Source organism: Camelina sativa, chromosome 11 (assembly GCF_030686135.1).
Source record: "Camelina sativa cultivar CO46 ecotype springtype chromosome 11, ASM3068613v1".
Classification (NCBI taxonomy): Eukaryota; Viridiplantae; Streptophyta; class Magnoliopsida; order Brassicales; family Brassicaceae; genus Camelina; species Camelina sativa.
Genome location: NC_141890.1, coordinates 34,825,698 through 34,853,506, shown reverse-complemented (window position 1 = coordinate 34,853,506; position 27,809 = coordinate 34,825,698). Strand labels below are relative to the sequence as shown.

The following is a 27,809-nucleotide window of genomic DNA, read 5'->3' as shown; positions in this document are numbered from 1 at the left end:
TGGACGACACGGACAGTGCACCAGGCGCCTAGGTACCCTACTGTTTTCTTTGTGGACTTTTAGGACATTACCCACTTGATTGTCAGCTCTATACCTTGTATGCACTGTTGTGCAACGTCTGCTTGATTTGCAGAGTAAGAGGACATTACTCCGCCCACTTGCTACCCAGGTTGCACCTACTCCCAGTGTAGTTTTTGGTTCCCCTGATCTGTGTAGATATCCTAAACCTTAGTTAGGTAACCGGCACTAACCATATTTTTGCGTGTACAGTGGCGGCTTTGGTTAGGCCCCTAGTGACTTGTGGCTCTATCTTGTACCATCTTTTTGGGTGTGGTTGGTTTGTAACTAGGTTTGAATAAGCGATCTGTATATATGGATACAACCGTGATGTTTGAAACTTATGTTATAACCATGCTATGTTTATATTCTCGTTCTTGCCTTTGATTGTTTTATCTTTATTTGCTTGTGAGTGATTGTTTCTGTTTGTTTATCTCAAGGAGTCTTAGCTTAAGGCGTGTAGAAGTTTAGGGAGTCCGGAAAGCAAAAGAGAAAGTTAGGTAAAAACCCTAGAAGCTAGAACGATTATCCCCAAACCTCACTGAACAAGAGATGAATCGAGAGCCACACCATACATATTGACGTAGAGAATCATGCATGAAGACCAAGAGTGAAAGGAAGTTACATGACGATAGGATACCTTAGTCGAAGGAAAGATCAAGAAGTCATATCACTCATTAGACGACAATGAAAGAAGGTTTGGAAGAATGAGTTGACGACCCAACTCAAAGGAGAAAGACAATATGCAAGGCGCACATCACGACGAAAGAAAGGAGGAAGGATGCATACAAAGCCAAAGAAGAAGGTGCAAGAAAATAATGGTGAAGACCATGATGATTGTAAGGAGCCATTCGAAGACTACATGAAGATGGCGCTAAGGGCTTTCTAGTCGCGACCAACATTGCAGAATTCAAGGACGAATTATTTTAAGGGGAGGAGAATGTAATACGCCTCACCGCGACTAATGCTTGGACGGAACAGCCTTGCCACGGTCGGCCAACTAAAACCCATTATTCCATTAAGGAAGGATAATTTTGGCTCAGACATTCAAAGGGGCAATACAAAGGAGTGATGAGGCACACCTAACGACCAAGAAGGAAATGCCATATCAAGATTGATTCTCCGTCAAATGGGAAAAATGGTATGGAAGGCCAGGCTATCGACAATGTCCCTAAGTTGGTCGAGGAACCTATAGGTAAGATCTTAGGATTAGATTTATCTAGGAAGCCTTACCTGGTCTAGGAATTTAGGAAGGGTTAAGGAAGTTGGACTAAGGAAGGTTGGTGTGGATTAAGTTTGATAGTTGGCCATGGCAGTAACAGCGGACATAGGCGATCCGGACAGTGACGGTACATGCTAACGCGGGTTACTATTAGTAATCTAGACGATGGTAGTACAAGCTGACGCGGATTGTCATTAGTAGCCCGAATAATGGTGGCACCGGCCAGTGGGGAATGGCCATCGGTGAGGCGGATAGTGGTATCGCCGGTTGATGCCGTTTACCCTCTGTAATTTGCACAAATAAATGACTGGTCCGGTACGTATCATTCTCTTAGGCTGGTACGAGAGCAGGTACCCTTACGTTTCACCCACCAGTTCGGTACCCGGTGGTTGGACATGGCCGTACCGGTACGCTAACGGACGGACGGTCGTGATGTAAGGACGCTAGCTAAGGGAATGGACGGCCTAGATTGTCCCCAAGGTGATGCTTATCCGATCAGCATCCGTCCTTATCCATATGGCTGTGATGCTTATCCAAAACCGTTGTCCTTATCCGTTCGCCATGTGTCGCCATCGGAGCTGCGAAGAGTGTCCGCCATGTGTTGCGTCAAGGACCGTCCTGTGCCACGTCCTGCTTGGGGTAACCGACCGTGGGAGGCTATATAAACCCCCCCTCCCCGTCCATTTCTCCTCACACCTGGACAAGCGCGCGGAGAGCAGCAAAGCGCGGGAAAACCTTAGCGTTTAATTTTAGTTTATTAATTATTTAATTGAGGTTAGTGTTAATTACTTGATTAGTTTAGGATTAAGTTAGTTAAGTAGGATTAAGGTAGTTAATCAAGGTTAAGTTAGTTAATCATGATTAAATTAGATAATTAGGATTAGGTTGGGTTCATTAGGATTAAGGCTTGTTAACTTTTTCCATTAGTACATATTTATCGTTGCATTGTGCTTATGTTGCATGTGTTATGGTTTGATATAGCGTTGCGATGGTATAGCCGTGATGCTGAACGTTTAGTCGCATTATAGTTATGATGTCCGATCGCTTGCATGCATGTTAGTTACTTGTATCTAGGTAGCTAGTATTAGGTGAATCATGAGGATCCCGCCGTCTGCTGTGCGTTGCGTGTAACTCCGTAACATTATGGCTTACGCAGGTTCGGAGCGGGTCATGTCCAGCCGGACGCTACATGAAGATGTAGTATGAAGGAATGTGTATCCTTTTTAGACTTTGTGTCTAGGGGTGGGAGACATTTCCTTGGGAGATCATGTATTCGATAGGGTCCCAGTTTAGAATAGAAGCATGCATATTTATTATCTCCGCTGCATACTTAAATTCGAGTCTTCATGTATTGCATTTCGTTGCTTGTTGCATTGTATCTTTGTTTGTTTGTTGGGTCTGGATTGCTTGCTTCTTAGGAATGGGTAGATGAGTAGGATTTCCTTGGGTAGAGGGGTAGGATTTCCATAGGTATCACGGGTAGGATTACCTTAAATATCGGCCTCACTAAGTAATGCTAGATTACTTATGATTCTACTTAATTTTTCCAGGAATCCTTATCCAAAAGATCTTCGTAGAAAAAGCAACGTGACCTAGGTGAATCAATGTAGGTTTTACAGCTTTTGTAAATTCTTACTATGTATATTATATATGGTTTTCAAAGAGGATCCAAAAGCTATATAAACGTTTTGGTAACGATTTTCGCGTATATTATACATATGTAAAGACTCGAATTTTCCAAAAGCTAAATGGTTATTCCAACTGATATTAAGTCTTGTCCGGACTTAACACAACTCTCGCTAGCGGTATGGGTTGCAAAGCCTTAGGCCGTGTTCGAGAGGTCGAGCGCTCGTGGTTGGATGACCATGCTAATTGGATTCGTTCCGAAAGACTTGGTTGGTTGACTACGAGAGTCCTACGTAGCGCTCCCGATTTTTATTATATTTCGGATTGTAACACCCCCGACCCATTCTAGGCCAAGAACAGACCGAGAGCATCACGTATAGAACGCCTGCAGCTGGTCGACTGAGGTTTCCGGAACGCATCTGATCGCCCAAGCCGTCCAACCGCAGATGCCTGTTCCTCACAAATCACGGCCTAAGGCTTTGCAACCCGTACCGCGATGCGCGAGTTGTGATTAGCCCGGACTAGACTAATAAATATCATTGGGAGACACGAGGTTTTAAGAAAAACATCGCCTTTATTGATAATGTTAAATCGAGTATTACATAATATATATACAAAACTATATCTTACAAAGGCAAGGAAATCTACACCGGTTGGCCTAACGTCCTTTACTACCCCTAAGCTCTCCCCACTAAGGTTACCTATAAAACAAATTGGGTAGCGTCCTCAGTAATCTAATATTACTCAGTAAGTCCGGGATTCTAATAAGATAACCCAACCCAACCCCAAAATAACAATCAGTAAGCAAGCAGCGGAAATAAAAAATCAAGGCGGCTTAGAAGCCTCAAGCCAAAGAAATCAATATGCAATGCTTATCTCCTAGTTTGGGCCCCTATCAAATCCATGATATCCCAAGGCAATGCCTCACACCCCTAGACACAAAGTCTAAAAGAGATACACATTCCTTCATACTACATCGTCATGTAGCGTCCGGCCGGGCAGGATCCGCTCCGAACCTTCGTAAGCCATCACGTTACGGAGTTACACAGAACACACAGCAGACGGACGGGATCCTCATGATTCGCCTAATACAAACTATCTAAATGATACTAACTAACATGCAAGAAAGCAATAATATAACGATCGGACAGCATAATGGCAATGCGACTAAGCGTCCAACATCACGGCTATACCATTGCGATGCTACATTAACAAGCAATCACACAAGCAACATAACAACAATGCAAGCAAGCAAACAATAGTGCAAGCAAAGCAACACAAATAACCCGATAATAATACTCCCTATTATTCTAAATCTAAAATTCTAACTTCACTCTAAATAACTAAACAAATAAATAAATAATTAAATAACTAATTAATTATTTAAATAAATAAATAACTAATTAATTAAATAAATTAAACCCTATCGCGTACTACCCTACGCGCTTCGGAAATTTACCTTAGCCTAGCGACTAAGACTCCTAGACTCTCTACCAACTCCCTCGGACTCTCGCTCGTGGACCTTCGGACACTCCCTACCCGGGACGGTTTTTGTTTGATTTTGGTGTGAAGAGAAACGAAATGGGAAGAGGAGTTTATATAGGTGCCCAAGCTCGGTGGTAGAAGCAGCTGGAAGTGGATAGGGATCACGGAGTCACGACACATGGGCGGACACTAATCTCCCTCCGGGCGGCGACACATGGCGGATAGGCTTGGGCGTTCTTATCCACAACCCTATCTCCTCCTATCGGATAAGCATCACCTTCGATCAATCATGGCCGTCCATTTCAGCAGCCTGCTTGGCAGCTATGGTACGCGGACGTATGGTATACGGGCGGACGCGTACGACTATCGGCCAAAGACTGTACCACCGTACCAAAATCCGATTTTTCCGTTCGTCTTCAATTTTTCTTCGACCAAAAGCTTTGTATCAATCTCCTATGGCTATTCCCCCCTAACTAATTAATATTCTTTTTTTTTTGTTAAATCCAGAAACCAATAATTTAAATCTAAAATCCAAAAACTTAATTCTATAATCTAGAATGTAAAAACCACTTAAATTAAATCTCTCAAACATTTATGGTCTAAAGTGAAATTTCCTCTTTGCATTTGTATTTTGAATAAATGTAAATGCATTTGATATCTTTAGACCATCTCTAATGGGAGGTTACTATTTTGAGACTCTTATAATTTTTTACCATTAAAATGTGTACTTTTTTAAAACAAGAACTTTTAGAAATTTTTTTAAAATTATCCCCCTCCAATGGTAAAACTCCTACTAGGATTCTTCTTTTTTTTTAAAAAAAAATATTATTTTTAAAAAAAAATTATTTAAAAAAAAAATATTATTTTAAAAGAAAATTTTATTTTTAAACTAAAAATATTTGAAATAGAACATAATTCTTTTTATTTGTAGGCAGTTCTTGTTTTTTAGAAGCTTTTTTGCGTTGTTATGTTTTGCAATACTTTGTTTTTGTTTTGTTTCATCGATATCTAATAAAAATTCAGACGTCAAAAAAAACTTGGGAAAACGTCCTATTTCTCCCTCGGAACTATCATATCGTATTAGATCCACACCGAACTTTGACCTCGTTCTATAGCTCCTTCGAACTTAAGTCGTCCACCTATTTCTACCCGAATCCATAGTTCTATTGCTATTTTCTCTTCGGATTAAAACTTCTCATCTAATTCTCCATAAATTTGGTTTATACGGTTTATAATTGGTTTAATATTTGCTTAACTAACTAATAAATCCTATTAACCGGATTAAATCTTATTTCAACCCGATTTTAAAATTAAACCCATCAAACCGGATGAAGAAAGCTGAAAATTTAACCACAAAAAAATAAAGCTTAAAAACAATTGAGAAACCTTTGCATAAAACTCATTAATCTCTCGTCAGCCAAGGTAGACTAATCCTTTGGATTTTGAATTGAGGATTTCGATTATGTGGGTTATTAGATAGAAGAAGACTGGGGAAAAACTTTTGGGTCTTGTGGCAAATTGGCAATGATGTGATTTTAGCATAAAGTTTGCTGTTTTGAGAAGAAGATGGGATCTGGGCGGAGCAAATCATGTTGTGGCTCGTCTGTGGTGAGAGGAGATGATGATATCGATGTGGCTTAATCTCCTCTGTCGTCTTCTAGTGGTGGTGAAGCGGAGAAGATCAAAGAGTCTTTGTGTGGTCTTCACTCTTCTTGTCTTCACGACAATGACGATGATAATAATGATGACCAGGTCTGGGTTTTTTTTTAATGTAGTTTCGATTGTTTTATGGAATTAGGTCAAAATCATGAGTCTTGATTTCTTTAGGTGTGTAATGGATGGATAAGGAATGGTCATGGAAGTGATTCACGGCGTAGAATGGAATCAAGGAATCAAAGAGATGATTCAAATTGCTATGAAAATTGACCGATGAACAAAAATCTTAAAATTTGCCCAGAAAAAAAAAATCTGAAAACGAAAGACGTGGGTAACATCGACGACACTAGATTGGTTCATCCTTATCGACAGATTATCAAATCTCAATTGAAATGATTTTTGGTTAATTGCAATGATTTTCCAATGTACTTTTGTAATTTTGAAATCAAAATTCACAAAATAGTAATTTTTTTTTAGTTTCAAAAACCGGGTGAAGAAAAATATGTTAGACATATTGTTTACGGGTCGGGTCAAATTTTTAATGTTGTCTGGTTTGAAAAATTGGTTACATACCAGATTTGTGTCGGTTTGTTAGTAAACCGTTTAAACCAAAAAAATTGGAGAAATAGCAATAGAATTACGAATTCGGGTAGAAATAGGTGGACGACTTAAGCTCGAAGGAGCTATAGAACAAGGTCAAAGTTCGGTGTGGATTTAATACGATATGATAGTTCCGAGGGGGAAATAGGACGTTTTCCCAAAAAACTTCTCACTAATTTGCTTAGATCAATGGTTTTAAAAACGGACCGAAAGGTGAACCAAAAATCTTCCGGGTCACTGGGTCAACCGGTCAGAACGGTTGAACCACGGGTCAATTAGTTTATTGGTTTATTTAAATGTTATGAATATAACATCTACATTTATATAAATATATGAACAAAACATACATAATTAATTACTAAACAACTAAAAATAATCTTTTAAATGATTAGATAAAATAAAAGGTGATTTTTTTTATAAATAACAACTTATCTTTATAATATGGTCCGAGTTTGAATTGTGATAAACATAAAATATTCTAATTTGATACTGACCGTTGGTCCGACCCGGCGGTTCAACCACCGGTTCACGGGTTTTTAGCCGGTTTTTCTGGTTTTTTGTGGATTTTTATTTGTCCGGTTTTAAGAGGTAACCCGGACTGGAATGTCTACCGGGTCGTGGTTGGACCGGTCCGGTCTGGGTTTCAATACATTGCCTAGATGGTAATCTTCACTAACTAAAGATTTGGATTCAAGAGAAATAAATTGTATCCTCAATTAGATGTGTGATCATAATGGAAAAAGAAGTTATCAGGTTATAATTGTAAACTTTAAAACATATGGGGAGATTTGGAAAATATATACAAGTTCGAGTACTAATCTGAGAACGTTCGTGTTTTTGTATATAAAAACCCCACTGGGAAAGCTTCTTCTTCGTCTCGCTCGCTCTGAGATTTCATCATCCCCAACAACAACAATGAAACGTAGCGTGGGTTCGAATTCTTCAAACAATCGTGGCAGTGGGAGTAACAAGAAGGCTAAGAAGAAGAATCCGAGTAATCAGAAAACCCTAGGCGCCGCATGGGGCGCTGCTTCTTCTCGTTCTTCTTTCCGGTCTTCTCCTTTCTCCGATTTCGGAAGGTCCTTCTCTCATTCTCTGCCATTTTAGTGTTGGGTTGTGGTTAAATTTCGAAATTCCCATGTAAAAGGTGAAAATTTAACTGCTTGTTCTGAGAACGATTGAAAACGAATATGCACTTCGTCACTTGTGAATTACAAGGAAGATGCATTGTGATGGGTTTTGAATTGTTAGGAACTGTAAATTACATTGTGGTTTTAATTTTCTGTGGTTTTTCTATGTTTTTGTTGTTAGTTACATGGAAGTGAAGAATCGGAAACTTCAGAACCAATTTGAGACTGAGGCTTCCGCTTCTTCTCACGGTGTTTCGGGTTCTGAGAAACTTATTTTCCAAGGAGTTTCAATCTTTGTGGATGGTTTCACCATTCCTTCCCATCAGGTTTATGCTCTATTCTTTTGGTTCTGATCAGTTTTCAGTTCTGTTGGTGTCTAGTTTTCTGATCTCCAATGTTATATAAACTGTGCAGGTGAAGAGGTCTTAGAATTTCTTGATTTTTTTTCCTTTTCTGTAGTGAAGTATGACTGGTGGATTATCTGTGGTTAACTGTGTCTAGATCTCTGTAGGAGTTGAAAGGATACATGATGAAGTATGGTGGAAGATTCGAGAACTACTTCTCTAGGCGTTCTGTAACACATATCATCTGCAGCAACCTTCCAGATAGTAAAGTCAAGAATCTACGGTTAGTTTTCCTTAGATTCTTAAAAATCCTGTCTAAGTTCTTGCAAGGTCGTGTCTTAAAATGGTGTTTTATTTCCAATCAGGGCATTCAGCAGAGGGTTACCTGTTGTGAAACCCACATGGATAGTGGACTCTATCTCTGCCAACAGACTTCTGGGCTGTAAGTCAATAGAGGATGATTTAGTTTCAGTTAAATCATGTAAACATAGGTAAAAATGTTTGGATTTGATCATTCGACTACTGTCATCTTCGTCTGCATTCATTTATTATTGCACACTTTTTACTTGTACATCTGATTCAATGCTTTGTGTTGTGATTATCACATCTCAGGGGTTCCTTACCAGCTAGATCAACTGAATGATACCCAGCCAAAGTTGTCTGCCTTTTTTGCACCCAGAAGCCATTTGACCCCTCAGATGGCTTCGCTGGTTACATCTTGTCAGCCTGATACTGGATACAGTGAAGCTGAAGAAGGAAGTTCAATTAGAGCTGAAGATTCAGAGGAAGCAAGAGACGACGTTAATGATGAGATTGACGGCGTTTATATCGAGAACACTATTGCAGAATTGACAGAAGAAACAGGAACTGGTGACCTGAAATCTTCTGAAATGAATGCAGAAATACTTGGTAATCATGACATAGAAGAAAAAGAAGTTACAAGTGAAATTCAATCCACTACCAATCTTCATTCCGCTTCAGACAACAAGCCCGTTTATGTAAATGGGAAGAATGATGGCAAATCGATTGCAACCGTTGCTGGATCTTCTACAAGGCGTCATTCAACTCTCGAGGATCCCAATTTCGTGGAAAACTACTTTAAGGTAAAACTTTATAGACATATTGTTCGCCTGGTTTATTTCCACTCTCTGGTATCTCTTACAAAAGATTCATTTAGCTGCTGGTTTCTGGCTTCTCTATTACGCCTGTATTAACAGTTCTTTCAGCTGAAAGTAAGAGGGTCTCATTGTCAATTTATATAACTAGAAATAATTGGATGTATAGTATCGTTCCAATGAAGATTCTGAAGATGCTTTCTCTGTATGTCTTTTTTTTGTCTGCAGAATTCAAGGCTGCATTTTATTGGAACATGGAGAAACAGGTACCGTAAAAGATTTCATGGCTCTTCCAATGGACTGAAATGGGCAGATTCTGGTCAGAATGCAGCTGAAATAGCCAAGAAGTCAACCATTATCCACATTGATTTGGTAATTTCCTCAATCTAGGCTGTTTTCTTTATCTGCTGCTTTCTGAAAGTAAGGGAAGCAAAAGAAATCCGTGGCCAATTCTTCAATTCTGCATTTTCCCGCAGCACAATAGCTAGGCGTTTAAGCATGACATTTGACATAAAAAAGAGTGAAAAATATGACTGAATTTTGTTATTCTAGGATTGCATTATTTTGTTCCGACTTTCTTTTGTTACATTCTAGTTATTTGATTATGTGATATATTTCCAGGATTGCTTCTTTGTGTCAGTGGTAATCAAGAACCGTCTTGAATTACACGACAAGCCAGTAGCTGTATGTCACTCTGATAACCCGAAAGGAACGGCTGAAATTTCCTCTGCAAATTATCCAGCTCGGGCTTATGGTCTGTCTTATACGAAAGTAATCTCTCTTATTGGTTGTACTCGGGTCCTGACCTTTCTGTTTTTGTACTAATTTAATGTCATTTTTTTGTCTAGGAGTGAAGGCAGGTATGTTTGTAAGACATGCAAAAGACCTTTGTCCCCAGCTTGTTATTGTTCCTTACAACTTTGAAGCCTATGAAGAGGTACATTTTAGAGTCGAGTGTCTATTGTACGTTGTCACGTTGGTCCAGCTGGTTTGACATTGTAACTCAATTGCAGGTAGCTGATCAGTTTTATGACATCTTGCATAGGCATTGCAGAAAAGTCCAGGTCAGCCTCCAAAAGATATTTTTTCAGTTGGTGTGAATTTGGTATTTGGATACTCTTTATCTTTCGTTCGATTTCGATGCGGTAGGATGGGCCGACTAGGTAAGGTTGTGCTGCGTTCGGGAAGGTTGAATCGCTCCCGAAAAGGATTGTTAACATTTATGTTTGTTTTATGGAGTTTAGGCACTAAGCTGCGATGAAGCGTTTTTAGATGTCTCTGATTTGAGCGATGTAGAACCCGAATTTTTAGCCTCGACAATAAGGAATGAGATCCTTGAGACTACTGGATGCAGCGCAAGTGCTGGGATAGGTGGTACTATGCTAATGGCTCGTCTTGCTACCAGAGTTGCTAAACCAGCCGGCCAACTATATATCTCTGCTGAGAAGGTACTTTCTATAAACAGCCTTCTATCTTTTGGGTGTATGTGTTCGTTTCTGACTCGTAATCAATGGAAGTATATGAGCTGTGGTTAGTCTGTTGATTGCAGAAGCCATTTTATATTAATTTCGGTTAACTGATAGTGTCTGCCATTTCGGCAGGTAGAGGATTTCTTGGATCAGCTTCCAGTCGGGACACTACCTGGTGTAGGTTCTGTGTTGAAGGAAAAGCTGGTGAAGCAAAATATTCAAACATGTGGGCAGTTACGTTTGATTTCCAAGGTAAACCATTTTTGTGGTTATGGTTATGTTTGGTTGCTATTTTATTTAAGCAAAACACCATAGGCTTTTTTTATTTAGTACGATATTTGCCTTTGAAGACTACTGTATCTTATTAGTTTGAATCTGCTTAACAATTGTTATCAACAGACAACTTCGCTAAGCTATACCAAACATATCCTATTGGGTTTTACAGGATTCTCTTCAAAAGGATTTTGGGGTGAAAACTGGCGAGATGCTTTGGAGTTATAGCAGAGGTCTAGACCTACGGTCAGTTACAGCGGTGCAGGTCTGCTTAACTGTTGACTCACTCACTTGTTTCTCATTTCATCATTTTTCTCTCTGCAGGTGATAGTTTTCTTTTGATATGTATATGCTCAACCAGTAACTTAAAAGATTTTATATGTACAGGAGAGTAAGTCCATAGGGGCTGAAGTGAACTGGGGTGTGCGGTTTAGAGATCAGCAAGATGTCTGGATTCTCGTGAATAATGTCTTGTTGTTTTTTTTCCAAACATTATTCATTTGAGGTTAGCTAAGAATATGTGTGGTTGTCGATTGTTGCAGGTTCAACACTTCCTCCAATGCCTGTGCAAAGAAGTTTCTTTGCGTCTGCAAGGATGTGAAATGATAGGACGCACTTTTACTCTTAAGGTTTTATGCCTTTCTTAATTTCATTGTTGTATAATATTGAGGTTTTTGCTTTGATAGTATTCGTCGCATTTGGCAGTGTATGCATGTTAGAGTGACATCATTTAATCATGAAAAGAAAATATAGTGAATGTTTTTCCTCTGATGTTACTTCAGATAAAAAAGAGAAAAAAAGATGCTGAAGAACCTACCAAATATATGGGTTGTGGAGACTGTGACAATATGAGTCGCTCCATCACTGTGAGTTGTTGCAATGCAAATTAATGGGAAACTAGGATGATAGTACTTTTCATCTAAACCTGTGTAATCCTTAAAGCCTGGCTGATTATTTTTATGATTGTTGCTATAGGTCCCTGCTGCTACAGATGACGTAGAAGTTCTGCAGAGGATTTCGAAGAACTTGTTTGGGTCATTTTGTTTGGGTAAGTGGATCTCAGCTGCTGTTAAGATGGTTTTGCTGTTGCTATTAACTGAGCATCTAGATTGGAGTCCTGCCTCACATGCAAGAATCAAATTTTATAATGATGGATGAGACTAGTTTGAAAAATTATATGATCTTGGAGACCAATGTAAGCTTAATATTGCAGAGTTGTTCTATCTTAAACTGCAGGAAAGAGAGAAAAGTCGGTCCTTGAGACTGAATGTCCTGTCGGAATCTATTATTTGCTATTGACTCCTGGATAACATCTAACTGTTGCATCAGCATCCATGATTAATCATCAAGTTTTGTTTCTCTTGAGATAGATGTTAAGGAAGTTCGTGGGGTTGGGCTTCAGGTTTCTAAGCTTGACAGTGCAGATCTTTCTAATAAAGGTTGGTTCTGGGGAAATTAAGGTTCATTTTGATTTGATAGATATTAAATTACAGATCATTCTTCTTTATGAAATTTCTTATGCATTGCTGGGAAACATTCCGAAAAGAGAAGTGATTCAAACATTGTAGTCCTTCCTATTCATTTACACTTGTTTCCTTGGTTTTCAAGGTTCAAGGACTCTGAAATCATGGCTCAGCTCTGCGCCTGCATCTGTCCATATAGAACAAGATGATAATGTTTTTTCTGCAGCAGTCAGGGAAAACTCAGGTAAATAAATGTTCTGTTAGTGCTCACTATGTTAAAGCTTTACAAGTGATTCCCCAAAATACACGACATTCTGTTTGAAAATGTATTAGTATTTGTATTTCTGTGAGAAGCAAAAATTCTGACCCAAAATCGGTTTTCTTTTCCTTTCCTTTTTTGTTGTTATTATGGGTCTATAAATTATGGGCAGCTTTAACTGCGGAAAAACTAGTGACTTAATTGTTGCCTTGTGACAGATTATAATAGGCATGCTACTGGTGGAGTTTCTAGACTCCAAGAATCTGAATCAGCAGAATCTTCAATTCAGTCAGGTGATACGAATTCATCCTTACCACCCATGTGTCATCTTGACATGGAAGTTCTAGAGAATCTTCCTCCAGAGCTCCTTTCAGAATTAGATGGAACCTACGGAGGGAAGCTGTATGAGTTGATTGAGAAAAAACGAGGCAAAAGAAAGATCAACAGCAGTTCTCCACATATCTCCTTGGATGGTTAGTTTTGTTAGCTGTATTAGAAACTTGATGAAATAACTGTGTTTTTTTTCCTAGTGTGGTGCATCTGAGATGATTTATTTTCCTTCCCCTAGGCACTGCTGCTGGCATTAAGGAATTAAAATCTATCCCAGTTAAGATACATGGCTTGAGCACCTCTGGAGAAAAGGTAAAGCTCTTGCTATTCCTTCTTGAATGAATCATCTCACATATGTTTGGCCGTCCTCAACAGTAGGACAGTTACCTGAAAATGGGGCGAGTGATATAAACCTCTAAGAGTTTTTGTTCTATTTCCGAAATTAGGAATATAAAGAACCGTTTGTGCCGCATTCTTCCATTGCCAGAACATCTAATCAGGGTACAATAGAAATGACTGATTTGATGCCTTCATCCCTTAGTCAAGTCGACGTCTCTGTGTTACAAGAATTACCTGAAGAGTTAAGAGCTGATGTATTAGGAGCATATCCTGCCCACAGGAGACAACAGTCATCATCAGATGTTCCCGTGGAGACTTGTAAGAAACAAGATGAGGAACCAATAGATATAAAGGGCACTGAGAATGAGATTGGATTCTCATGTAGCTCTCTCTGGTTTGGAAATCCTCCTCTTTGGACAGAGAAGTTCAAAGTTAGTGGCAATTGTACTTTGGAATTTTTTTCAGAGATATACTACAAGGTTGCTCAGTCAAGGCCTATGTTATCCCCGGTCCTGCAACAGGCTATTTCAGAAATCGGGATTTTTCACGATGCAAGTGCCAATGAATTGGACAAAGCTATTTACGATGTGTGTGAACTTCTTAAACAGTACATTAAGCTCAAAGTAGAAGGTGATATTGAGGAGATATATCTCTGTTTCCGCCTTCTGAAAAGGTATTGTAGAGATCTTTCTTGCACCTGTATTTGATCATAGTTATGACACATTTGACTAAAACATTTGATTTAAAGATTTGTTTGATTGTTCATCTTAGATTGTTACCACTTTTGATGATAATTACACTTTTACCTTCAGATTAGCAGCAAGGAGCCAACTTTTCCTACAAGCCTATGAGATAATGTCTCCCTTTGTTCAGGTCAGTGCAAGGTTCCCATTGACATTACAAATCACTACGAAAAAAGTAGCCAGAAGGCTGAGTTCATTTGGGAAAATCGGAAATTGGCAAAGTAATCAGACTTCTTTCTTTACACAGGCCTCGATCAGTGAACACTATGGAGGAAGCTTGAGTATACCTTGAAAGGTCTTTGCTGAGGCTAGACTGAAGTCTTGCTGAAGGCTATAAAAGAATGTATCCTTGCAGTTACATTTGTTTGCGTCCCTTCTTATCAGTTAAGATTCATTGTAAGTGTTAAGACGGTGAAACATTGTTGTGGTCCTTACCAACTAGACAGCCTGTGAATAGAGCTAAACTTGGGATTTGACTTTGCAGGATAATGTGGATCCATCCTGAAGGGCATCATGGTGAATGCACACAAAGCAGCTTATTGGTGTGAATTGAAAGCTCACCTTGTGGCATTTGCATAATGAGATATGGGAGTGATTCGAACCTCAAAGTTGCAGAGCCATTAGGAGCCACTACTTGTCTCTGTCCATAGGAATGTATATATAAGAAACAAACACTACACTCTGCGTATAATAGTACAATTTACAAGTACAGTTTCATTCCTTTTTTTTTTCCCTTCTGTTAATTCACCACACTCCTTTATTTATTTTTTATTTTTTGGACAAACGGGTGTTTTCATTCATTAGCGTAGACAGTAACATACATAGGAGATAGGTCTGCTTACCAAACAATTGCATTTCCCAAAGCGAAAAGCAACAGAATACAATGATAGATAAGGGCAAATCAATACTAGGAGCTTGAGAGTTATGAACCAAGTGCTAGCTAGCATGTTGGAAACTGTGAGATCAAGGAGTAACGATGCAACTTCCATGAGCAAATCAATAGAAGAGAAAATGGCCACTGCCTTGAGTCGAAGACGAAGGGGCGTTGAAAAGGCCAAAGCTGAGGTTCTCACCGAGATGAGAATGTCTACTCGAGGTAGAGCTTTGCCAAGGGGTGGCCGTTTCACTGCCCTCTCCCATTCAATCTTGTTTTCCATGGCCAAAGGAAGAGGGATAATCGATTCCAACAGAAAACGTTTGGGCTGCTAAGCCTATGGTTGAGCTTGGGAAGCCTGAAAAGTATGAGACAATGTTGTACAATGCTTGATTGGAAGTTGAAATTGAACTTACCAGGTTTGTTGATCCCACTAGTTTTCGTAGGATGGGAATCTATGATAAGGTTTTAGGATTGCTAGATAAAATGAGCTTGGGAACCGTCTGTACTAAGCAGTATGATCTTTATCCGGATTTAGTGCGACAATTTATGGCTTCTGTTAGAGTTACTTATCGCAATGAGCAGGCACCAGAAGCATTTGGGGGTGAGATGCATTTCTTCATTAGGGGAGTGCCTTATAGTATGACTTTTGCTGAGATTTGTGATGTCTTTGGTTGGATCCGTTGGTATCAGCCAGTTGCTTTGCCCAAGCATTATGAGGATGTCTCTACTTTGTGGTCTTACATAGAAAATGGAGTATGATTCCAGATCGGCTCTTCAGACAGATGTCCGCCATCCCGCGCTCAGGTACATTTTTCGAGCCCTTGGTACCACTTTTCAATGTAAGATGGAACCAGGGAAGATGAGAGCAGCAGAGCTCTATTTTTTGAGCGTTGGACTTGGTAGCCTGATTCCTTCCCTTTCTCTTCCTGAGCGGCGTGACCCTATGTGCCTAAACTTTGGGGCTGTGTTCGCAAACCACTTGGTTGATCTGCAGACCAAGCCATTTATGGGTACTAGCACTAAGAGTGAGAGTGTGGGGAGCCTTATTACCACCATTTTTCAGTACAAGGATATCCCCACTGATGGTTACATTGTTATCACTAGGAGGGTTCTCATGGATGAGAAGTATTTGAAGAGTGCACATTGGCTGAAACCGGGTTTGTTGTGGAGGTTTATTGATGGAGCAGGGGAGCACTTTATTCGCCTTCCGCGACATGACCTTACTACCATTGGTAGTGATCCTGAGCAATTACGTTTTCTCCCTTCTACTGATGACTACATTGTTTGTCCTCCTACCCGTCGTCATCGAGCTTCCCGGTCTGCTGCTGTTTCTGCATAACCCTGCTGGGGGTTTTGAGATTGGTTCTTCTTCTGGGACCGCAGCACTTGAGTGTTTCACCACACTCCTTTATTTACTTTATTTTTTGGACAAACGAGTGTTTTCATTCATTAGCGTAGACAGTAACATACATACGAGATAGGTCTGCTTAAAAACACCAATCAATTGCATTTCCCAAAGCGAAAAGCAACAAAATACAATGATAGATAAAGGAAAATCGATACTAGGAGCTTGAAAGCTATGAAACAAGTGCTAGCTAGCATGTTGGAACCTGTGAGATCAAGGAGTAAGGATGCAACTTCCATGAGCAAATCAATAGAAGAGAAGATGGTCACTGCCTTGAGTCGACGAAGGGGCGTTGAAAAGGCCAAAGCTGAGGATCTCACCGAGATGAGAATGTCTACTCGAGGTAGAGCTTTGCCAAGGGTTCGAGCAATGCTGAGAGTGCTCTAACTAGACCGGTGGTTGCGGTGCTAGGGTTGGGTGTGATTAGCGTGAAGAGGTTGCGGTAACCACCACTCCTTCGAGTCGGGGTCATAATGCCACTATTCTTCAAGCTTTTAGGAGGTAACTTCAAAACGTTGATGTTTTGCAAATTAAAAGGCTCGGTAAGCAGGGGAGGTGATGAACGGAAGCTGTTGAAACATCGGTAACCACCGCTCCGTAGAGACGGGGTCGTAATGCCGAGTTCCTTCAAGCACTCGTCTTCAATAGTGACATCCCTAGAAGATTCTAGTAAATAGGTTTTCGAATAAACCTTGTACTAGTGTTGCCGCAAGCATCGAACGGAGTCGGCCGTAGATATCGTTGTGGCAGTCTAGTGAAACAAAGGGATATAGCAAATTGTAATTTAAAATGGACCTGGACCTTATAGGAAATAGGGCGAGACTTCTGGAGATGGGCCAAAGGAAAGAGCATAATGGGCCGAAATGGAAAATGTACATTAGCAAAAACCCTAGCTCCCCTTTGACGATGATGCTTCGACTGAGAGGTCTGGGCGGCAGCGGCAACAAGAAGATGATCGGATTTGGAAGGTTCTTCGCCGGAATTTGTGGCATCGGAGCAGGGAGCACCGACACCCTAGGGTACCACCTGGGAAAGGTGACTGAGGGATTCGGGGCAAAGGGTGGTTGATGGATTAGGGTTGGACCTTCTGTCGTCTTCAACATCGGTTACGAGAACTGCTTGAACCGGTGAGAGCGGTGGTCGACGAGGTTCACACGATCGCCAGATATGAAGGATCTAAGAGAAATCTCATATTTGAGAGTGAAGGCGCTGTTGGCTGTACAAAGGTACTCCTCTCCTTTCTTCATACTCGGTACTGTCGACGGACTTCGGAAAGCATCGTCAATCTCATTTCTGCTGTATTTTTTTTTAGTGTCTGGCGCATACATCTGCGTATGTAATAATTGTGTTTACAGTAATTATGTATATCATCTTTGTAAGTATTCTTCGAATTTAATGAAAGTATGATTTGTGGAAGAAAAAAAATTATATGTATATATTGGTTTGTGATTTCTATATTAATGTGAAAGTTTGTTTATGATTTGAAATTGTATTTGTGTTTGATTTTTAGTTTTAAAGGGTTGTAAAATTGTAATCTCCAACGTTAGATCCATTCTTTCATATTTTTTTGCATTGTACACTTGAGTTATACAAATATCTTCAGTTATTCACCACACGGACATTGACCTTAACCATAGGATGGATGATGGAAGAGCGTATAGATCTTTCCCCAGACAACATAATGACCGACTTCAACTTAGTATGTCTTCCCATCGTAGAAGAGGATTATGAGATGTTCATTCCAAAATGGTCTACATCACTTCTCCATTGATGACGAGCGATAATGCTAAAGTCTATACACCTCCCTGAAATAGAAATCCAAATCTCTTCTTTCGTTATTTCAGTGAGTTTATATACATCAGTTGATTCCTCTGTCGTTTTATCTTTAACTCTTTTATTTGATAAAAGTTTTGGATATTGGTATTTTTATGGTAGTAAAACTTCCTTTATTTCTCTTATAGTTAAAACTCATAGATGATTCTTATATTCTAAACCACATTTGCTAATGCCCTTATAAGACTATACTTAAGAATACATTCAAGCTCATAGTACCGTCTTCAGTAAAAATCTAAATCACCATCAAGCATTACATTGATTAATATAATACGGACAAATTAAAAATTTCAAATAGAGTCAACATACTAAACAGTTCTGATAAAGAGAGTTCAAAAGCATAATCTCATATAAAAAAACTGAAGATTCCATCAAAAGATCCAAAACAAGTTCTGCAAATATCTAACCCATATAATGCCAACACATCATAGACAGTTCTACAACATAGAAAATTCTTGAGCCTATACTCAATAACTATTGAAGAGTAAATAAGAAAAAAGCTTACTGCATATTCGTAAATACCATCCAGTGGTAACCACCATCACCTTAGCCTTAACTTGTTGGAGAATTTCAGCTTGGTTCTCAATCAACCAAAACATATATTCATGCATCAAAATTCTCCTGCAGAGCTTCAGCTCAATCCAACCTCGTTTGTCTATCCAAACAAGGCAACTTGTCACAATTTACTCATGCCAAATCAGTCTCTGAAACATACAAATAAATCAATAACTAACCGTTGGAAATGCAATCCCACCGTTCATTATTTAGTCAGTAGTGCCATGAATCTATACACCAAATTTCGTCCCAATCGGAATATTCTTGAGCCTCCAAGTGTGTTCCTGAAGATGCTGGAATAGAACTGTTTTTTTTTACTGGATTCCGACAATTAATTTACCAGAAAGAAACATAAATAACTTCTTTAATATGATCCCGATTCAATCTCTGTCAGCGGTTCTAGATTCTTGACAGAAATACATTTCTAAAGACACCTTATTTGTGATCTGATTTCTTCTGTTTGGACGATAATCTCTCTCACAAAAGATGAACTACGGATCTGATTTCTTTTCCTTCTTATAACATTAATAAGCCTAGTTGATCCAATGGTCAAATTAGAAGAAGATCTGAATTTTTAAACTATGTCAGAGTAACCCAAATTTTGGTAAAAGAGTTTATGAGTCAAAGGCTGCTACTTTGAAGAGTCTTTTGTTTTGTTCCAAGGATCAATTTTCAAGTTCTGATTTGACTCTAACACCAAATTGATTCTTGATCTGTAGCATAAATCTTTGAGTAGGAAAAACAAAAAAACTCAAGTAGTTTCCTAAAATATGAAAGACATGGTAAATCTCATCTCGAGCTAAGTCTAAGTGTGATTCTCCACTTATTTCTCTACATCTATCACATGATAACACAAAGAAAAGAAAAGAGATGATGAAGCTGAATCAATCATCTGAAAAGCCTTAGAGATGATATCATCGTGAATATGGTTTTTGCAGTTGCAGCAACTATACAGTCTTGGACCAATCGGGTGAGCCATTTTATCAAACACTTTAATAGCGTGATGAATTTGCTCCAAAACAAATCAAGCAAGGTCTCACCTTTTTCACCAATACACAAAAACCCATTAATACAAATCCAAAAACCCACATGAAAACAATAAATTAGTGCTTCTTCTAAAGAAAAGAGAATTAAGTAAAAGAGAAACAAGAAGAAGATGACGTGATCGTTAAAAAAAAAAAACAAGAAGAAGCAAAACTCAAGATTAAAAAACAACACCATTTCTCAGATCAAAACTCAACATTTCCGGTAAAAACTAAAGACTCGAATCAAAACTAAACAATTCATGACCCATCTCTAAGTTTATCTCTGTAACTACCTCACATTCAGCTCAAAACATAAGCACACAAAAGCAATATCTAAAAAGCAAACAACTTTATAATCAGAAGGGGAGTTAGATTAATACTCCTTTGAGAATTGGGACGAGGAGCTAGGTCATGTATGTAATTAGAATGGTGTTGAATCCGACGAGAATGGCAATGTGACAGAGTTTCGCAAGTTAGAAAACTAATTAGAAAAATAAGAAATTGAGCATTGAAGAAATCGAGTATATGAGTCCACATAGGCAAAAAAAAAAAAAAAAAAAAAGATGTTATTAATGTTATAATTTGATAGGTTAGAGATTTTAACTGAGTTGTCAACACCACTATAACATCCGCGAACCGAAAGTCCGGTTCAGGAGATGTATCGGTCGATGCAAGGTCGGTTATGTGCGGACGAGTTTAAGTTAAATGTTACGTTTTAGGGTTAGGAAAACACTGGAACCGCTTATAAAAGCAGAAACTCGAGGGTTTGGCCGAGTTTGGCCGTTTCTGCAGAAAAAAGAAAGAGAGAAAGAGTTTAGTGAGTGTTCTTGGGAGTTTTTGGAGATCTGAGGTTGTTCCTATAAAGATCTGTAGCAGGAGCTTCCTAGGAGCGTGTTTATTCTTGTTTGTGGTTCAGAATCTTCTTGGGCAAAGGTAAGTGCATGACCATGGCTTATCTAAGCTGGAGTTTTCTTTGATTTGCTTGTTTATGTGTTGTTTGGCTTGTTAGAATGTTATTGGGGCTTTGAGAAGCTTTCTTGTGGCTTGGGATCGAGTTTTGTTGGTGTAGGAACAGAGATTCGGCGAGAAGCTTTGGGGAAAAACGGTGCTCGGCATGTGTGTTGTTCGATGCACTCTGTGCATCGGTCGATGCAATACGAGGATGACGCTTATTGACCTAGGAGCATCGGTCGATGCCATGTGGAGGCGTCGGTCGATGCAATTAGGGATTTTGTGCAATGTCGAGCATGCGTCATTCGATGCAGTGTGAGTGTCGGTCGATGCAAATGTATCTTGCATCAGTCGATGCAAGCTTGTGTCGGTCGATGCATGAGTTGGTGTCGGTCGATGCAGAGTCCCGGTTTGTTATTGTTTGGTTATTAATTGTTGGTTGATGGTAAGAGATGTCTCTATTGCTTGTGTGTATAGTCCAGTAGATGGGAGGATTGCCTTACTGAGTGTTTATAAAATACTCATGCATCTCAATTTGTGTTTGTGGTGCAGGTAAAGGCAAAGTGTAATCGTGGAATCGAGGCGATGAAGAGGAGGATGTTCTAGTGTCTCGTTGATTGTGGTCTAACTACTGTTAGGTTGTTAGAGATGAGTTATTAGAACATTGTTAGGTTGTTAGAGATGAGTTATTAGAACATTGTTAGGTTGTTAGAGATGAGTTATTAGAACATTGTTAGGTTGTTAGAGATGGGTTATTAGAACATTGTTAGGTTGATGGTTTCATGTTTTATGACTTTATTGGATATTGGTTCATTATATATTAATATTAATATTTGGTTTTGTGTTTTTTTTTTATTATCTCGGCAAGGGTTATGAAGTGAAAGACAACGTGATATGGCACATAAGGGTGTCAATTGGGCTGGCTCGGCCCGGTCCAGCCCGTAATCCGCAAAACCCGCATATATTTGAGCCCTTCTCGGTCCGCCCCAAAATATTTCCAAGTCTATATTTCAAAACCCGGTCCGGCTCTAACAGGGCTATATGACTTTTTGGACTTTTTCAGGCTTTTCAGGGCTATATCTTATAGATCAAAAATTCAAACTTATAAGTTAGTTAATAACATGTCTTAAAAAACAATGTTTAAAGGTGCAATATAAAACAAATCAATCAAAATTTAAATAACTCATCTATATTCACTAAAACCAACTTAATCTAAAATAAAATAAAATTTAAAACTAAATAGATTTTATACTTTAACCAAATAAAAAAAAAATATAATTCATATAAATATCACAGATAAAAATTTTAAAAATATTAAGTAAGGTTATTAAGTAAATATGAAATTAAGATTAGAGTTTTAAACTTTATTTACAATAAATTATTAAAAAATATTGCAATCAAACAAAAATATTAACAAAAAAATATAATTATATTTGTATAAGAGTTTTTGGGGTCGGTCCAAACCTGATCGTGATAAGCCCTAAAAACTTTAAAGCCCGAATGGACTGAGTCCAAAAGATCCGATTTTTTTGAACATATATTTAAGTCTGAACCTGGTGTTTTTCAAAGCCAGGCCGAGCCGAACTGGGCCAGTCTGCGGGCTTTGGGTCCAACTGACATGCCTAATGGCACATAATTTTTTTATTGATTTAGAAATCTTAGCTGTATTAATTAAAATGTTTTTATTGGCTATTGATTTTAATTTAGGTGTCAACAAGCTGATGTGTCACACAAATAAAACAATACATTCTTATTTTATTGTATTGATTATTGATTATTATTATTATGTCTATTCTCGAACGGAACCATTCATGAAGCCATTTCTCACCTTAACCCCTCCCCAATAATAATATGCAACGTCCCTATACAATACAACACAAACAAAATACGCTAAATTAGTTTATATAAATGAATCAAGTAAAAAACATATATATATATATATATATGTATAGAAATATATCATTCTCTTAACATATACTAGATTTATGAAAATGTGTATTTACTAGTTATAATTTTATTTTAATTTTTCAAAATATAAGGTTTTCTTTTTATCATTTAATCTTCTGCATAAACATAAAACACTACCAAACGTTGTGCACTTACGGTGAGTTGTCCAAACTGTATGATAGAATTATAGTAACTTTTTATAGGTACAAAATAGTTTAATATCTAAACATCAAAGCAGAGCCGTCGCTAACAATTAGGAGGCCACAAGCCCAAAACAAAAACAAACTTAATTTATATCCAAAAAAATTGTTCTAAGTCTTTTTATGATTCTGAGAATCGAACCTACCACCTATTACTCTTCCACCTAGCACTTAACCAGTAGAACTATAAGAGATTTTTGACAAAAACAGGACCGAAAAATGGATAAGTAAAACCGGGCCGCAAGAACATGCTTCACCAGCTTGTGGCTTGGGCCGGCTCTGCATCAAAGCGAACTCAAAGACAAAAGCAAGAAAACCAAAAAAAAAAAAAGCTTTAAAAGAAAATTGAACTATAAAATGAACTATAAATTGTAATTATAACAACAAAAATGAACTATAAAATGTAAGAATAGAAAATAAAGCTAATGGTTCCAAAACTTAAAGAAATGGTAGATGGATTTTAATAATTTTATGTAAGAAAAATTCCAAAAATTAAGATATAAAATCAATACCATTCAAATTTAAAATGATAATCTATCAAAAACTCAGCCGAAGTCATTGATATCTCTTTTGTTGCTATATTCGTCATCATCATCGGTTTCACCTCCATTATTCTATTTCTTACCCTATTAGTATTATTTTCATCCTTGTGTGCCTACTAATAGAATATTTGTGAGTTTTGGTGTTGAACAAATTATAGTATACTGTTTGGTTAAAGACTGAAAACAAATGAAATAAAAGTTCGAGTGTGATCATGAAAACGAATCTTTAAAGTAAATTTAGGTTACATATTTTTGAATTAATTGGATTAATTGTACTTTGATTTATGTTAAGCCCATGATATGTCATTTGAACACCAATATCTAATATAATAAAGTAGAGAGTCCTCACTCCGGTCGACTATGGGATTTGGTATTTGTTGGATTACCCATGAACAAATTTCCATTTGATTCGGTGTATTTAAATTTGGATTTTATTTATGGTAAAGGGTTAGTCCCTATGGCCTTAGGAGCTACACATCTTTCGTTACTATGGATTGTTTTGTTCATTTGGAAGGATAGGAACAAGAAGGTTTTTCAAGGGATACTTTTAGAACCTTTAGATATCATTAATCAAGCTTTAGGTGAACAATTGTTGTGGGAGGATGCCCAAATAGGCTTAAGGGGTTGTCCGGTTCTATCAGAACCTTTACATATTCCTGAGCCGATTACTCGTTGTCAAGTTGATGGTTTATGGAAATCTACCAAATCAAATTCAGGTTTGGGCTAGTGGTGTGGTGATGGTGAGGATCAGACCTTAGTCATGAGTGCAAGATTCCAACGTCGAAGTTCGTCCCCACTCCATTCGGAGCTAGAGGCATTACTATGGGCTATGGAGTGTATTCTTTCCAGAGGCGTTGATTGTCAGTGTTACGAAACGGATTTTGCAGAGCTTGTTGCGATGGTACAAGATCCGGAGGAGTGGCCGGCCTTCTCTACGCTTTGATGAGTTTCACGCTTTTCGTGCCTCCTTGCCTGCTTTTACTCTTTCCAAGATCCCACGGAAATCAAATGGAAGGACGGATTGTTTAGCTTGTTCTTCTAGAAAGTTATTATCACACACCAATTTTGTAAATAACTTTCCTCCAGTTTGGGCAACCACCTTAGGAGTTCTATTTTAATTATTGTTAGGTTGGAAAAGAAAAAATAAAGTAGCGAGTCACTTACAAACTTGCTCTCAAAGATTGTCATGTGGCATCATAGATCTGCCATTTGTCCTCTTTTAAATTTTTTTGGTTTCTTGTTTATAATTATCCTATAATAACAAAAAAAAAATAACTTAAGTCAAAATAATATATAATATAATTATTAAATTAATTTTCAATTTCATTCTAATTATAAAATTAAAATATATTTTCATATATATAATTTATAATATTTATAGATAAATAACTGAATTCATATTTCGTTTAATTAGAGAACGTAATATATATTTAAAATTGTAATTTGATTAGCTTGAAGCTCATGTCATATATTTATGTTCACAATAACTTTGATTTGTTTTATTTAAAACAAAAAAAATCAGTTCTTTATTCACAATCATTTTTTAATAATTTTTCTTACATATTTTATTAACTTACATATTTTATCAAATATTTCTAACTCTCATATTAATAATCATATCTATATTTTAAGGCACTAAATTTTAATTAATTTCAAATTTTTTTTTGTCTTCAATTAATTGCAATTTATTAATTATATTTATTTTGATATTTTTGTCACCTCCATAGTATTTATAGCATTGCAATGAATGATTAATGAATATTATAAATAATAATTAATATAACATATTAATATTAGTTATTGCATTTTTGTAACTCTTTATAGATTATGTAACTGTTATGACAATGAAAAATGAATTGATAGAGATTAGTGCAGCAATTACTAACCAATTAAATAATGAATTTATAATATGATATTAACTACAATTTTACCAATAAATAGTAAGACACACATCTAACTAACTTTCATATCTAAAATCTTTTAATTTTGTAAATTTTATATTTTTTAGTATTCAGCTAACATCTTTTTAGCTTATTTCAATATATATGTAGCATATGCTATTATACACATCTTTGTTCTTATGTTTTGGAATATTATTACTGCATAGATATTATTATTCATATAGTTTTAAGTAGCAAATAAAGTAATAAACTGATCATATCCTAGAAGATAATGTGTAGCACTCTCTCATTGAAGTTTAATAGTTGGAGCCAATGACTCAGCCTCTTTTATCATCAGCTTTGTTTTTTTCTATGTCAACATTTGTTATTTTGTTTTTTCTGGATTTCGTCGTTTAATAGATATGATTTCATGTGGTGTGTAATATTAGTTATCTTTTAACAAAAACATAGCAAGTATTACTTAAATTAAATTTCATATTTACTTGAATTCCAAATTTTTAGCTTTCAAACGTCAAAATATGTAGAGCATTCTTATTTCTAACATCATATTTACTTTCTTTTTTTGTCAAACACTTACTTCAAGTATTACTTCTTCTTATAAAACTCTGACTATTACAAGTTTCTTACAAGTTCAACATCTTCAGATAATATGATTTTCAAGACAGAAAGCGATTGACAGAAAGAACCAAAAACATCAAACTCTCCTGCGGGCTCACCTAATGATGGTATGAAGTACTATGATCTAACTTCAGACACCTATTTGAATTCATTTTCTTTTATAAGATTCTTTATATATATCCTAAAATATTTTCTGTGACTCTCATACATGTATGTTACCTTCCATGGCTTCTAAGAGAGTACAAGAAGAGAGAAGAAATATAATTGCGCAGAAAAAAAAACAAAAAAAGAGTCAACTACACCCAACAAACACTACTACTTCCGGCTTCAAAAATATTGGTAGATTATAACGTGTTATCAATACTATATGATTCAATTATTCTGCTTAAGTAAGTACTTACTTTCTCACCTAATTTATAAAATAGGCACACCACATAAGAGGAAACAACAACCAGTCAAAATATCCAAGACCTAGAAATAACACAAAGGAATTTGTTCATAATTTAGAAAAAATAAACTTATCAATTAAATAAACTATATATTTAATGAATACAAATAAAACAAAGACCAAAATATCAAAATTTAAAGAAAAAAAAACACAGTAAACCCATTAACAAACCCCAAAATAGACATCAAAATTTAAAGGAAAAAAAAACACAATAAACCCATTAACAAACCCCAATTACTTTTAACAAAATATACATATATACTAGGTTTTCACCCGCGGTATACTGCATATCTAAATTATAAATTATTGTATTTTAAATAATAATTTTTAATTTATATAGTTTTCAAATTTCTAATTAATTAACTTTATCTAATTAATTTCTAATTTTGTTCTTTTTTTATCGTCTGAATTTATTATTAATTGTAAATTATGATAACAATTACATATGATTCTACCATCGGCAATTCTTTCTGACCCTATTAGATTTACTACGAACACTCTTACTCTCCTGCTCCATGCTCTTGATGGTCACCTTCCTTCTCTATGCTCACCTGCATGTGTATGTAGAATCACGACGTACGGCGATAATTGCGCATCACTGGAGATCGTCTGTAAATTTGTTTCCATTAATCTGCACATTTATTAAATCGCATTATCCGGGATTCGAACCCCAGACCTCCTGGTGTAGAAGCATTAATGAACTCTATGCCAACCACTGGACCAAGGGGGCTTCCACAATTTCTAATTTTGTTTAGAATTTTTTTTTCTTACGTTTTATACATTTTATAATCTAATTACATTAAATTTATTATTAGATAGAATATAAAATTTTAAAACACTTAGTTTTTTTTTTATAATTAAACAGAGGTATATACATATATGGTATATTAGTGTATATTTTTATGTGTATACAATTTTTTTTTTGGGAATATTAAGAATGTGTTGTAATATATGTAATATTTTGTAGTTTATATATTAAATAATTTATAAGTTAATTTTCCAAGCTATGACTACAAATCTATAGTATGTGAAATAAACTAATAGTTTTAGTGTTGGTTCTATAGTCCAAACCCGTCATGCTAGGCGGATCACGCAACATGTTCAAAGATTTTTAATCCGTAAAAACTCATCATATGAAACCCGTTAAAGTAAAATATAGTATGTGAACCTAAAAGTAACTTTTTATAAAATTAGTTTTTCAAATTTTTAAAGAACAATAGCTTTTTACTCACCTCTTTATAAAATAAAGAAATAAAATCTGTATACATTTACAATTATGTTTGTTACCTTTTAAAACATTTAGTTTCTATAAAAAATCGAATATAAGTAGAATTAATTTATAAATGTCTCCAAAAATAGATATATATAGATTAATATAAATAAATCCATGCAAATC

General features: G+C 36.8%; 1 protein-coding gene and 1 long non-coding RNA gene across 9 annotated transcripts; one reads left to right on the top strand and one right to left on the bottom strand.

The window, feature by feature from the left end:
• Positions 1 to 7,403: 7,403 nt before the first annotated feature.
• LOC104724956 (translesion synthesis protein REV1) lies at positions 7,404 to 14,895 on the top strand. Of its 8 annotated transcripts, none has more exons than XM_087474606.1 (25): positions 7,404 to 7,725; positions 7,958 to 8,102; positions 8,288 to 8,403; positions 8,486 to 8,562; positions 8,733 to 9,223; positions 9,464 to 9,607; positions 9,857 to 9,989; positions 10,084 to 10,172; positions 10,249 to 10,299; positions 10,480 to 10,683; positions 10,837 to 10,956; positions 11,150 to 11,242; positions 11,365 to 11,424; positions 11,520 to 11,606; positions 11,760 to 11,843; positions 11,953 to 12,025; positions 12,348 to 12,416; positions 12,586 to 12,684; positions 12,918 to 13,172; positions 13,268 to 13,341; positions 13,476 to 13,799; positions 13,890 to 14,041; positions 14,181 to 14,241; positions 14,359 to 14,507; positions 14,596 to 14,895. In XM_087474606.1, the coding sequence occupies exons 1-24, from the start codon at positions 7,562 to 7,564 to the stop codon at positions 14,401 to 14,403; spliced, it is 3,210 nt and encodes a 1,069-aa protein (XP_087330732.1). In that variant the 5' UTR covers positions 7,404 to 7,561; the 3' UTR covers positions 14,404 to 14,507; positions 14,596 to 14,895. The 8 variants fall into 8 exon arrangements, with proteins under 8 accessions (XP_087330732.1, XP_087330733.1, XP_087330731.1 ...); XM_087474607.1 differs by having other exon boundaries at positions 12,214 to 12,416; XM_087474609.1 differs by having other exon boundaries at positions 7,472 to 7,725; positions 9,857 to 10,006.
• Positions 14,896 to 17,896: 3,001 nt separating this feature from the next.
• Positions 17,897 to 20,289, bottom strand: LOC147934825 (uncharacterized). The gene is made up of 3 exons (XR_015572109.1): positions 18,961 to 20,289; positions 18,732 to 18,881; positions 17,897 to 18,198 (listed from the first exon to the last, which is right to left on the bottom strand). It is a non-coding gene; the product is annotated as an uncharacterized LOC147934825 (long non-coding RNA).
• Between the last annotated feature and the right edge of the window lie 7,520 nt (positions 20,290 to 27,809).